General features: G+C 37.1%; 1 protein-coding gene and 1 pseudogene across 1 annotated transcript; both read left to right on the top strand.

Moving 5' to 3' along the window:
• Positions 1 to 5,632: 5,632 nt before the first annotated feature.
• Positions 5,633 to 6,518, top strand: LOC114518602 (annotated as a pseudogene).
• A 3,555-nt stretch (positions 6,519 to 10,073) lies between these two features.
• LOC114518601 (zinc finger MYM-type protein 1-like) lies at positions 10,074 to 10,961 on the top strand. The gene has a single exon (XM_028538616.1). The coding sequence runs from the start codon at positions 10,074 to 10,076 to the stop codon at positions 10,959 to 10,961; it is 888 nt and encodes a 295-aa protein (XP_028394417.1).
• Positions 10,962 to 14,931: the final 3,970 nt, after the last annotated feature.

Genomic DNA, 14,931 nt, shown 5'->3' with positions numbered 1-14,931 from the left:
GAGCCGAGATTCATGTTAGAAAGTCTAGATAAAACATCGCTAACTGCATCGCTATTGCCCGCCATATTTTGCGTTGTTATGGGGAAAACCACTTGCTTGATGCGAGCCCGCACTTCCGGGAGCAAAATGCATAGCAACCGACCACCGTGTACTGTGTCTTTCCATTTACATTGACATTGTAGAGTTAAGAGGTATTCTTGTTTTAACTAAGGCCAAAAATTATCCGCCAAGCATTGTACTTGACGCCATTGTTTGGTGTATGGGGAACAAGTTTTCTGCATGAGAAGAGTTGCATGGTTACATCTGTACTTGCTGGATCTTCCAGTTGGTGCTGGATCTTCCAGTTGGTGCTGACTTTGTCGCCTACTAATCATAAAGCTTTCTTCCTTTCGTTGTCCTACCTCATTCTGTCCAATTTCATCCACTAGCCTCTCTGATCTCATCTACTGCTTCCACTTGGCTAACAAGTTTAGCTACCTAAAAGTCTAACATCACCTAAAGATATATTAGCCCATATATATGCTGGTCAAGGGGCCATCAATCCTTAAATACGTGGCAATACATGTATATTTCATTCATTAATTCTTCAGAGTACCATGGTGTAAATGGAATATTTGGCAATATTATGGTGTACTTTGACAAGCCTAAGTTGAGAATAGTAATATTCACTCCACACATAGTATACAGTACGCCGTATGGTCTTTTGACATGTCATTAATGCTCTAGAAAACAATACTCTATGTATCTTTATATTCTTTGGTAATAAATTTAAAAAGTAGCTTACAGTTTGACTTACCTTCTCATCTAATCGCTCAAGTCTTTTAGCCATAGCCTGGCTTTTTTTGGCTTCTCGATCCAGAGTTCTCGATCCAGTGTTGCTTCATGTATTGGCCAACATTAAAACGCTTGTATTGTGATGCCTTTGGCCAAGACATTTTTGAGATTTTATCGTGCGAATATAAAAAAACCAAAAACATATGGTTGTTCACAGACATATATACTTCAATAAAATCAAAGGATAAAAACAATTGAATTAAAAACAGAAAAGATATAACTACCCAAACATTGTGAATTAATCAAATTCACAAGAAACTTCGCGTTTGGCCTGAAAGATTGCACTGAAGCAAATAAAGTAACCATAGGAAACTTTATATCAAAATCATCCTTGAATCTTCCGCTTTCTATCCCGCATAGACTATTGCTTTCCATTTCCAGATGTCCATTTTAGTACAATGATCAAGACAAGCTGGGCAATATTTCTGAATACTGATTAGCCAGATTTGCAGATCACTCATTTTGAAACATTTGGACACTTCTAATCAGCCATCTTGCGAGCATTTTTTACTGGCGTGGTGGTCATGGTTCTCAATAACATCTTGGCCTTGATGACAATGGGTGTGGTGACGCTGAGGGGATTGTTGACATTGTAGGTTGTGAACAGATTGCCTCTCCTGGTAAAGGGTTTTACATTGGTGGGAACATGAAACATTATTTTGAAAATTCCAAAATGCTCCAAGAGTAAATGGAATTGAATGAACAAAATAAACGACCAATTGCATACACCTCTCATGCCATGCCACACACAGAACAGCACTACGTGCAAATAGAAACAGAAATGCTTTTGATCGTTCATGCCTGCCAGAAGTTCTACTGTTATATATTGTTATATTAAGCAAACGACCACATTGGTGAATTATATTCATCAAACAACCACAAACCACTGGAGCAGATATTCAAAAAACCACTCTAGTCTGCTCCAATGCGACTTCAAAGAATGAATGAATGAATGAATGAATGAATGAATGATTTATTTATTTAAAATCGTATACACAGAATGTGGTTACCTGATCATCCAAGCCAGAGGCTCGTGTATAAAGTGCATGACATACTATATAATACTATAGATACAATTGTATATTAATGAAAATGGTAATAGAAAGGTAAACTAGACTAGTAAGATACAAATCTAAGAAATTATATACAAGATTGACACTGACATCCTATAAATTCACTGTGTTTTAGATGTAGCTTAAATTCTGCTAATGTCTTTGCAGATTTAGCAGAGAGCGGTAAATTGTTCCATACATGCCCTGCTATATAGCTGTAAGAATTATGCAAGTAACGGCTATTGTTCCTATGCTGTTCAACATTAAATCTATTATGCCTTAGATTATAGGTAGATTTACGTTTTTTAAAAAAGTCAGATATATACAGGACCTTCATTTCGAAAACTCTTGAAGAATAACGTTGTTAAGCCTCCAGTGGTGCGCTGTCAAGGGCATATCTTTAAGAATCACCACAACCAGCAATTAGGAACCTTGAAAATGTCAGTGTAATTGAATATCTGTCAATCACTGAAGAGAGATGTCTAGAGCTGCAGCAATGCAACAAAACAGAGTTAAATGAGCCACACAAAGTAATTCTGGATGGTTGGCTGTAAAAAAAAGAAGAAGCTTCCTCTAACAGTTTGTCTTTTTTGGGACTTATAAAGTCAGTTGGCAATTGTTGATGCAGTTGTATACAAGGGTATGAGATTGGTGATTCCTTCCAAAATGCAACATGCAATGCTGCAGGTAATTCACAAGTCTCATATTGGAATTGCCAATTGAAGATAGTGTGCATAAAAAGTAATGTACTGGCCAAGGATGAACTCTGACATGGAAGAGATTGTAAAGAATTCTGGCAAATGTGTGCATTTCCAAAAATCACAATCTGCAGAGCTCTTACAAGGCACGGTTGTTTTCAAAAGTTGCAACACAATTGTTTGAGTTATCACCATTAAAACCTGCACAACCAGTCATCGAGGCCCGATCATCCTTGTTTGTACCACATTCGAAGTCCAGAGTTTAGGAATCAAGAGATACGCAATAAGGCGCTTTAAGAACTGGCCGAAAAACTCGAAACAACATGTCAGATAATTCAGATTTTATTAGTGTTATTGTGAGAAATAACTGAAATAAGAATACTGGGGTAGGGAATTTGTACACTCCTGCCTTCTAGCCAGAATTCCCTTCAGTGCAGTCAGGTTTACATGATTCCTTGATGGTTGAAAAGTAATATTGCCTAGAATTTGACATTTCTTTATTGTTTATCAAAAATTTAAGTTATCTGTGATTAAGCTAACAAATCCAATTATTATTTATAGGTGAGTGGGTCAAAACTAAAATCAGAGCTCTGAGAAACAGCTTTAGCAAACGCTTCTCTTTTTCCAAATTCCGATAAGGATATGGCTTCATTAAATGGTTACTTAAAGGAAAGGCATCATCCCTAACAATATGATGTAATTTTTTTTATATCTCTTGTAAGGCAACTGCATCTGGAAGATCTAAAGAGTTTGTTCTTAGTGCTTTATTCAATGCAGAATCAGCAAAAACTCCAGCATCACCTGCTCTGCCAGCTGCTCCACCATCAATATGAATAATATCATTTTTCAAGCGCAGGCTGGATTACTGACCCAGGAAATACAGACACTAACAGTGATACAACCCCACGCCAGAGAAATTATTTCCACCCAATCATGCTTGGTACCCCACAAAGCCAACAACCTCCAATTTATGAGCAAAATGGTATGCCCTACGAAGAGGATCACTACTGAACAGGACAATATATCATACTAATATGTTGTGCACAATTATACTTTTTACTGATACTTATAATAAACATTTTCCTATGTTATAGCTACACAGTTTACAAAATAAAATTTTATACCTTTAAATACTTGTGTTTCATAACTTCACGCAAGGCTTGACCAGTCTGTTCTACTATGCATGACACTCCATGAAACCCAGGATTTTACGTCTTTCAGTTAGCTGCTCTCAAGCGCCTTTGTCTCTGTTGCCATATGGGAAGGGAAAGCAAAACTTCTACATCTTCCGACGAGCTCGAGTCTAGATTTTCATTGACATCGGCCATCTTGACTTCAGTAAAACATGGAAAAGATGCATGCACATTGATATTAATAGCTGAGCTGATAGGTATATGACACCACACACTTCAGGAAACAGCTCAGCCAACAGCCACGAGTGACGCTCAAGTCAGCTGATAGCTCTAGTGTGCGCCGGGCTTAATTATCATTAAAATGTGGTCAATACCACAATGGCAACCTGGGTTTGGATTCTTACAGTATGATTATGATTATGATTATCGTGATCATGATGATGGTCATTATAATTACCATTATGATAATCATAATAATGATTATCATGATGATCATTATCATGATCATTATCATGATGATCATTATCATCATCATGATCATTCACAAACCTTCACAACAATGTAAAGGGGAAAGAACACAAATATAGAGAACTGATACAAGAACAAAGACAGCATTTTTGTGAAAGGAGCAAAGATGTAAAATAAGAATGCCAAAACACTTGCTGATCTCTATATTGTTGAAGATGGCATTCATGAATACTCCTTGTTATGAGAAATAACCCTTATTAAATTGGGTATGATGAAATATAGCACAGAAGGAGATTTTGTTTAAAAAGTCGATGTGTGAACGAATGACAACGCTAGATGGGAGTGTGAACCTGAAGTTCTAAATTTGAACCTGGAATTTTAAAGTTCACAAATACCAACATTTCTATAATGATCTGCTAATGTTTACTAACATTTCGAACACTCTTTAATATCCCTCAAAAGCATAGGAACATTAAAAGCTCCTGAAACACGCAAACTAATTCTTACCCAACCCAAAAGAAGGAGTAAGATGTTTTCTACAAATGGTGGGATGTATGTACCAATTTATCCCTAACTTTGCCCAGATAGCTGCACCATTGTGACAGTTGACAAAATCAACAACAATTTTTTCTTGAGGGCCTAAAGAAGAAGCAGCTTTTGAGCCTTTTTTGCCTACCATGCTATGCCGCATCCTGTGAAAGAGAAAAGTCCATACAAGCTCATGTTCAGAAGAAAAATGCGACTTGGTGTGTTACCAGAGGTGTCCAAGTTTGAATATGATTCTCAAATCGAAAGAAGTTATGCTTTATATCAGCTAAAGTCTATGAGATATTACAACAAGCGTACAAATTCAGGATTCTCATGAGAAGGATTCTCATGAAGAACAAGTGAGCAGATCCACTAAGAGCCATTTCTGGTAGAGTAGTTGAAGTACATGGGAACAGTGTTACTGTCTGATTTGATGATGGGAGGATAAATTACATTTCAAGATCATACAGCAGTCTCTGCAGTTTAAAGAGAGAGAGAGAGAGAGAGGACAAGTAGAAATAAGAGAAGGTTGTGATAAAATACATGTGTACACATATCGCTGTATGTAGTTGATTTAGGTTTTGTAAAATACACTTTCTTGATGAGAAGGTGTCAAAGAAATGCTGCAAATAAAAAGAGAATTTTGACATGTTGCAGCCAGTTAAAGTTAACAAGGTTTGAAGTTGATAAGGGTTGGTGTTTGGTTGGCATAGACTTGATTGATTTGCGCAAAGAATCCACCTTTTTGACTGTAAAACCATGTGCTGCAACATGTGACCAAAGATGTAAACAAATGCCACAAGTTGGGACAAGAGTAAAATATAAGAACAAGCTTAGTTTTCCAGGCTGTTAATCATTTAAACATTACATTCTTGTGTTGTTTTTTTTTCGTTTGTATTTTTTAATTGTATTGCGAATAATGGATAGTAATGGCGAGAGAAAAGACTTTACCAAGATGAATGTTACAGAGATAAAAAAATTCCTTATCGATTCCGGAGTAAGTGTGAACGGCAATCTTAAACCAGCACTTGATTTACCAACTATGAATTTACCAACAAAATGAATTTACCATCAATACCTAGCATTACTCAGAAAAGCTGCGGTGACAACAGTTATGGTAAATTAATTGAAATCGATATCAAATCCATGATATGGAAATCGAAGATCTATTTAAAATTAAGGCAGTTAATCATTTTGTCGACTCCCCGCCTTTTGGACTCTATGATATATTTAACTACTTAATCTATCACTCCTCAGAGTACGACAAACAAGGGCTAGCTGCGTATAAGTCGTTCGATGACTATTGTTTATTCGAAGATGGTTATGTTAAATCTCTTCTGACAAAGACAATGCCGAACAAAGGTATTCATGTTTATGTAGGCAAAGTGCAACCAGCGATGAAAACAAAAACCGATGAAGGTGAAGACTGCTATGACCTATATTTCATTTTAGAAGGTAGAGGTGTAAATAGAGGGAGCATTTTGAAGGCAAAGTGCCTGTGTAAAGGCGGGCGTGACAGTGGATGCAAACATATAGCAGCTGCATTGTACTCCCTTGAAGATCTTTTACACACATGAGGTAAAGATAGTTCTACAAGCAAACCTTGTGTTTGTGTGAAAAGACCTACAGGAAGCACAAAACCAAGGAAAGTTGAAGATTTGGTTATCGAAAAATGTAAACTTCCATCAAATAAAAAGAGAAAAAGAAAACACACATACTGCCAGAATATCAAGCTCAATGTCAGAGCAAAAGGTGAACAATGTTCACCTAATGTAAAACGGTTGAAAAAGTTCACAAAAAAATAAACACCATGTTTAATAAGCCTAAGATAAGCCATCAGTAAACCAACCTCAGCCACCTGTCATCCTACCATTGCTAAATCGTCGTGATATATATATCATATCTGTGTGATAAACAAATGTCTTCTAGCACAACAAATGATAAATCATACCCAGACAATCAACCTTCTGGAATTATGAAGAATAAACTAGTTATGAAGATGAAGAACAGCCATACCAACCTGAACAACCCTGATACATTGTGTGAAGCATTGACCTTTTCTGAAGAAGAGATAAAAATGTTAATACAATCACCATGAAACAGTGGCAGTGCAAAGAGTGGTATGAGAATAAGGCTGGTTTCATCACTGCATCAAAATGTAAGAAAGTATACACTCGGCAGCAAACACTGGAAAAACATCCTGGCAAACTGGCAAAGATCATGATGTTTAGCTGCCTTGTAAATCAAATTGTTCACCCAAAGGTGCCACATATTCAAAAGGAAATCAAGCAAGAGCCATCAACACCAAGAGAATGGGGTTTAACTCACAAGGAAAGGCACAAGCATCATAAAATTCAACTGCAGCCCCAGGGGTTTTTAATATCAAATAAGAAACCTTTCCTTGGAGCAAGCTTGGATAACATCTGTCGATGCCAGTGCTCAGATAACTGTCCTCCTATTATTGTAGAATATAAATGCCCATGGAAACATAAGGATTTGCCACCCAAGGAAGCCTTTCTGACTAAAGAAATTGGTGGCATGAGGTTTGGTGAAGAGCTCAAACTGTCACAGAAAAGCCAATACTATTTTCAAGTTCAGTAACAATTGTTTGTTGCAAACCTCTCAAGATGTGACTTTGTAGTCTGGACCAACAAGGGTACCCACACATGTCAGGTGAAATTTGCTGCAATCTTCTTCAAAAGAGTTTTGGAAAAGTTAGAAGCTTTCTGGAAAACACACATTCTTCCATCGATGATGTTGCAACTTTTAAATGACAGGAAAGGATCAATAGCAGGAAAAAAAGGTGAGCATTCCTAAACTTGTGGGTGGTAAGGGTAGGTTGCTGACAATCAAAATGTAATAGCATTTTCTAACCTTAGAAAAATTAGAAGACAATACACTCTCTGCTGCAATTATAATAGAAAGTCCACATCCATCTGAACGACTGGCCACAGCACAAAGGTCTGTGAAAGTATATGGTATCGATGTTTACAAAAGTGACATATGCACACTGGAACCAAACACAATGGTCAATGACACCATAGTGGCAATACTTTTTGAGTAAGTATGTCATTTTGTGCTTCAATGTGAAAATTCTGCTTAAAATTTCAGATGTTTATCATTGCAATCACCTTTGCAAATAGATGTGTGTACTTTATAAACAGGAATTGGTACCACCTGGGTGCATTTCCAGCTAATGGGCAAACTTTCTTATATTTGATTCTGACTGCATGTGCTCTTTATTTATTTGTAAATTAGGGAGATTGCCTGTCCTTTACCCGTTGTAAGCAGTTTCTTTTATACAACACTTTGTGGAGAGCAAGATCTGACACTGCAGACAACCAGGTACTCATGCACACATGCAAAACAGTTCCAATTAGAACAATGTATTCAGTCATATTGTATATTCACTGCTAACGTTTATACTTACATTAGAAAACAAAGAATGCAAAGTGCTACCCATGTTTTTGGGGGAGATCTTCTTAATGAAGATTACATTGTTATTCCTATTAACCGAAGGCAAGTAAAGTGAATGTAAAATATTAAGGGGCTTGTTATATTTTACTAATTGATGTATCAAATGAATTATATTAAATAACTTTGACCCCATGGTATGCGCAATAAGAAAAGATTTGACAATGACACTATCATGTCTGGATGCCTTTTGGTTCCAATGCATTTTCGTTGTTCTTTATACGGTTAAAAATAATTTTAAAAATGTCATTTTAAGGCACATTTTGTTAATGGACTCTTTGACAATTAATATATCATCCAGGAGAACTGAAATTAGTCTTATTTACAGGTCAGCTACATTAACTTCTTGAGACTATACTATTATTACATAATGTTGAGAATATACATACAGTATGTCTTACTGTAATATAACCTTAGTTACCAAGATTATCTGTGTTATATCAGGGAGGCCAAAGAAACATCACAAGTTAACTTGTCATTTGGTATAATATATTTGAAAGTATTATATTTTTATCAACTTTAAATTCTGTCATTGAAATTATTAATAGCACCTCCTAGGTTCCACAGCAACCACCTCACAGCAATAATTGTGGCATTTACTTGCATCTCTTTCTGAATAACTTCTTTGAGGTAAATGACTTTTAATGTAAACAACCTAATCAAATGTTGTTTATTGCTTTCTCAATGCCCCCCCCCCTCCCCTTTTGTTGTTTTTAATGTTATTGTAATATTTTATAAGGAACTATCAAAATATGAAGAAAATCTTAACTCTTATGTGGACAGTGAGCATCAGGGACGCCGGAGAGGGGGGGCAAGGAGGGGCATTCGCCCCCCTTGCCCTTTCTTAAGGGGGGCAAGGGGGGCCGACGGTGCCCATAAGAATACTGTCTGAATTGTAGTAGTGATTTTTTCCCATTAGTGAAAATTAGCGTCACATTTGCTTAATATTGATTGAAAACGGACAAACGGCTTGAAACTGATTACAAGCAATATTTAATAATTAACAGCTAATAGAACTTGTTTATAAATACGCCATTCGGGCATTCGCCATTCGTAGAGTAGAATCAGTGAAGAATTGGAATATAAGACATAGTCACATAGATACCAAGAAGGTAGGAAAGTTGTAATTTGTTTTCTCATTGTATGTTATTTCTAGTATTTTTGTTCGTCAAGTATGGTTTATTTGTTTCTGTTGCAGTTCAAATTAGCACGATTGTACTGCGACCATATATTATAGAATTAGAGAATGTAAACAACAACACTTACCACTACAATTGCAAAAATATTCTTACAATAGAGCTATCATATATCTATCCACTCCCCCTACAGTGTATATCATATATGAAAGGCTTATCTAGGCTATTTGAAACTCAAAGTAGGCCTACCCCATTACTAAGGCAACACAAGTTATCCACAATAAATACAAAGCTGTCAAATTTAGTCCATAGTTTATGTCTAACCAGTATAAATATAGAATAATTAAGCTGGCCGGTGTAGGGAGATATTTTTTTCGAAACCTTGTAGTGTATACACTGCATATAGGCTGTATACGTGAATGGTATCATGTCACCATACATGCATCAAAGGAAAAGACAATGGAATTGTCTGTGAGATTGTCCGAGAAACGCGAGAACAAAACGAGATGAACCTCATGAAAGTGCAGCCAGGAAACGCCGCCGCTCGCCAGCTGTCAGTCTCTGTTACCATAATAAAACCATTTGTTTTTAAACATGTTCAGGTCGTCTCTTTTATCACTATGCCAAGAGCTGAAAGAAATAGAAAGACAGCAACAAAGTTGCTTGCTCAGGCGGCTTCTCAACCTGGACAGTCCCAAATAAGTTCATACAAGCGGTGAAACATCAATTGAGTGTCCTCAGGAGCCTGTTATGAACAAAAATGCACCAGAGGCAGAGACAGAAGCTGAAGACGAAATGAAAATGGGAGGAGACGAAAACGTGGAAGTACAAGAAACCTGGGTTAAAGCTGCCAAAAACTTTACTACCCAGGACAGGTCGAGTAGCGAAAAGAATGGACGGTATTTTGTTCGAGAGTGGTTTCAAAAGCACGATTGGCTTGCGTTCAACAGGGAGAGGAGAAAGGCGTTTTGTTTAACATGCACTGAAAACAGTGACACACAGAAAGGGTCAGGGACATTCAATTTCAAATGTGGGGAAGGGTTTGATAACTGGAAAAAAGGTGCCGAAAAATTTGCCGAGCATGAAGAGAGCCTTTTTCACAAAGATTCCTGCGCTAAAATGGTTGCAAGAATGAGACGTACCAGCGGCATCGCAGAAACTGTTCGCTTGTTTGATATTAACATGCAAAAGCTGCGAAGACAAGGGCTTATTTCCCATCTTCAAACAATGAAAACATTGTTGCGTCAAGGCGTTGCTATAAGAGGTAACACAGATTTAGATTCTAACATATACCAGTTTAACCTAGATAAAGCGATTCATGACAAGGGTTTGGAACTGCTTCTAAACGAGAAACATTATACAACGGCGCATGATATTCTAGTTGAACAACAGCAACTGTTAATTTTGAACGCCCGACGAAACTTGTTGGAAAATGTGAGAGAAAAAGACTTCTTCTCGATTCTTGCCGACGAATCATCTGACGTCTCCAAGAAAGAACAACTCTCATTCTCCGTGAGAACGTGTGATGATGACTACAAAGTTTCTGAAGATTTTGTTGGCATTTTTGAATGCAGTGAGGGTCTATCAGCTGATGCCCTTTTAAAGTACACGGAAGATATCCTTCTCAGGTCCAGCTAGGAAGGCGCCAAGATGGCAGCGATGGGTTTCGATGGAGCAGCGGCAATGAAATCTTTAGCAAGAAAGCTTAAAGCTTCAGTTGCAAAAAACGCCATATATGTTCATTGTTTCGCCCATTGCAATGAGCTAATTGTTAAGGATGCAATCACGCGATGTCCCTTGTTATCAACATCGTTGGATCTGTGCCAAGTCTGTACGCAATTGTTGGTGCTTACCCTAAGCGCATTCTTTTATTTGAAAAAATTCAAGAAGAGTTTAAACAAGAAAATAATGGAGAGGAATACAAAGTCCTTCGACTCTAGAGCCTATCCGCAACACGATGGACGACAAGAGTGAAGGCAGCTGATGTTATTTTCGAGAAGACCAGTGAGCTGCGCGCAACCCTTGAAGAGATGAAAACCGACCCCAATCTCTCTGCTGACACGAAAACGAGGATCAAGGGAATTTTAAAGAAACAGCTGTCTTCGCTCCCGGTTCTCTTCAATTTGAATGTCACACGTAAGCTACTTGTTCTGTTGGAAAAATTCTCGAAAGAGCTGCAGGCAGTTGAAATATCTGCTGATTATGCTTTGTTTTCCCTACGATGTATTGTGCAAAGGCTGAGCGAAATGCGGAGTAGGGACGAATTTGAGCGCATCCTTGAAGAAGCAAGGAACATACCTGGAGTTCAGAAAAATGCAGATGCTCGTAGACAAAAGAAAATCCCAAGATGGATGGAAAGTGGAGAAGCTTTGCTGACAGAAAGACTTCACTCAACAGGCACTGTAGATAGCGAAGGCACAGATGATATGCGCCGATCTTACTACGAAGCAATCGATGCCATTGCTGAAGGTATCAAAACGAGGTTCGACCAAGAAGACCTTTCCCTTGTAAAAAGCATAGAGCAAATCCTGTTAAGATCTGCGTTTGAGAGAGAATATCCGTTAGATAGCCTAACAAGCGAATTGATCGACAAAGACACGTTGAGGATGCAACTTGGTGATATGCCAACACTTGTTGGTCTCTATAACGCAGAGAAGAAAAAGAAAATCACATCTATCTCTCGCATTTCAACCATCGCCGATATATTCAACGAAATGCCTGCTGCGAAGATACGGTGCTCCGAAGTACACAAGATGATTAAGCTGTACTACACCATCCCTCTCACCTCAGCGTTGTGTGAACGCACATTCAGTGCTATGCGCCGACTTAAAACATGGCTGCGAGCAAATACCGGAGGTAATCATTTGAACTCCATTATGTTTGCAAACATTCAGAAAAGTGATATGGACAAAGTTGATATCAAATCGGTTGCCCAAGAATTTGCGGAAAGGAATGATAAAAGAAGAGCCTACTTTGGAAAATTCATTTAAATGGATGTTAAAATATGCAGGCATATGTCGATGTCGCCTTGCCAGTTTAGCAGTTTCTTAATCAAATGAGTTTTGTTTATAGCTCATCATTTATAAGATTTTTTCTAAAGTTTTATTGAAACATAAAGATTAAATGTGTTTTTGTTGACGTTTAGTAACTGCTGATGCATGATTAGCAATTAAGTGCAAGTATAAAGCATTCTACAACTTCATGTACAATAAGTTTAGCACTGTATTAAAGCACACAAAAGTGCATTGTTTGACGTGTTTGTAGTTTGTACATTTGTTATTTGTCATAGGAAAACAGATGATAATGACGAGAAAATATTCCCTTGAAGTCCCTTGATCAATTAATGTATTCGAAAAAAATTATCTTTCGAATTTTGATTGCCCTTTACGCTCACGTTGCCCCCCGTTGCCCTAACGCTTGTCCGGCGTCCCTGGTGAGCATCATTGGTTCAGTGATGCAGTTGCTGAAGAGACCCGTACTCGTTTAAAGAGATACCTGACATTTCTTAGTAAAATGGACAAATTTAAGAACAAATAAACATTCATATTACTTTAACCCATTAACAAGCAGTACCCTAATACTGATATGAAAAATCATGTGGGTATACAGAGTAAAACAATAAGAACTTAAAAGCAATCAAATGCATTAGGAAACAATATTGCATTATTTTCCAAGAATTGCTTAATAATAGAAAAGCCTTGACAAATAGTGAACTTAAAATGAAATGGTGTAATGGATTAAAGTATATTAATATAGATCATTTTTAAAGTTTAATAATATTAGCAGGATTGATAGATTTCACTTGTTCTCATTATAATCTGAATCTTGTATAATGCTTGGTTGTAAATTTACAAGTGCTGTGCAAACTGTTATAATTGAGTCAACATAGCCCTTCATTGTTAAGGGAATAACTTGTTTCAATATCATGAAGCACTTTAACTTTCTGATCATGCGCTCAACATGCACTCTAACTTTGGCAATACATCTTGTGGCAGTGGATGAGCCAGGACAAACATTACCCCTTTTCATAAGTGGTGAGGCCAAGATGGTCTAAAAAACCACTTGCTTTAACAATTTCTTTGTCGCTTATACTTCCAGTGAAGAGCTTGAAACAAAATTGAAGCGAGCTATTGGTGATACTGAGACAAGTAATTTGAATGTGTTTGATGATTTGTATTCATTGTGTGTTGATCTCTGACTTGATGGTTTACCAGGTTTTTAGATGTAGAACTCCGTGCAATCAAGAATAGCTCTGAGATTTTCTATGCTCTGAAGTTCATTTGGTTTTTTGATTCCTTCTAAATCCTTAGTTGTCGTAAACTGAAGGAGGAATTTCAATTCTTTAGCCAAGAATAGTACCCATGTGATAAATAAGTTACTGCCTGTTCCAAGAGAAATGCCAAAAATATCAGATAGCATGATAATACTGGGATTTCTGTGGACACGCACTAACGTAAACAGAAATTTCTCTCTTGTGGTCAGCTTAGTATGATTGTACTTTTGCTACAAAAGAGGAAAAATGCTGAATTGCATATTTTGTGTTCATTCAATTTCCCCACCCATCCATTCACCCTGTATATTTTTAACCAACTTTACCATAACACATTTCACATGTTTTTGGTAACAAAATATTTAATACCTTCAAATATTTGAATATATGAATATACACAATTAAAGTATAAAAACTTACCAACTCTTTGTTGCTGGAATTGGATCAGGGTTCTTTATTGTGGGTCCCTGCTCGCCAACAAAATGAAGACTGCCAATGTAACTGTCCTTGGTGCAGTTAAAATTATCACTGCGACGACACACATCAATCCACCTCAAGCGCTTCTCTTTGCTCTTTATTGGTCCCGGGGAATGAAAAAACGTTACTGGGTTGCCATTTGCATTCTTTTCAAGATGTTGTGGGTAACGTGAGTCATTTTTGCACATTCCCCATGCACATATTTTGGTAGCGACCATTCTGAATATATTTGAATAATATAGAGCTTGTCCAAACTCGTGGTGTTTGTTTACATTTTTGGTCACCTGTTACAACACGTGTTTTTAGAGTTGAAAAGGTGAATTGAATGGGAACAGATATATCTTGACCCAAACAGATTATTTCACCAAATATGAACAGATATATCTTGACCCAAACAGATTATTTCACCAAATGTTTATGTTTTTGCCCTACCTTTCACAGGGTTTAAGCCCTTTCTACCTCAATTATGGGAAACATGCATGCCTACTGTTTGAAGTGGAAACATTAGATAAGAATGTCACCCTGCAAATCAACCAAGTTGAAGCATTTGTTGATGAATGACAGCCACACAATGAAACAGTTTGTGAACACACGGAGTTGATGGTAAATATGCAACAGGTAGGAGGAATGATTCATCAGTAGTGGTTATTTTTTAAGTGTCAATCTTGCTTTTGACGTCATGAAATTTGATCTCATTATAAAACAAGATGGTGAATATACCTTCATGATTTTGATAATAGCCAATATCTTGGGAAGTAAGGATAGCCAATATCTTGGGAAGTAAGGAAGATAAACAAATTTTTTATTTTAATAAACCACTTTGTATTTTAATAACATATAAAACAATAGAAACTTCTGAAA

This window comes from Dendronephthya gigantea, unplaced genomic scaffold (assembly GCF_004324835.1).
Source record: "Dendronephthya gigantea isolate DGI-Jeju-01 unplaced genomic scaffold, DenGig_1.0 000011F, whole genome shotgun sequence".
Taxonomy (NCBI): domain Eukaryota; kingdom Metazoa; phylum Cnidaria; class Anthozoa; order Malacalcyonacea; family Nephtheidae; genus Dendronephthya; species Dendronephthya gigantea.
This window is presented reverse-complemented; position numbering and strand designations above follow the sequence as displayed.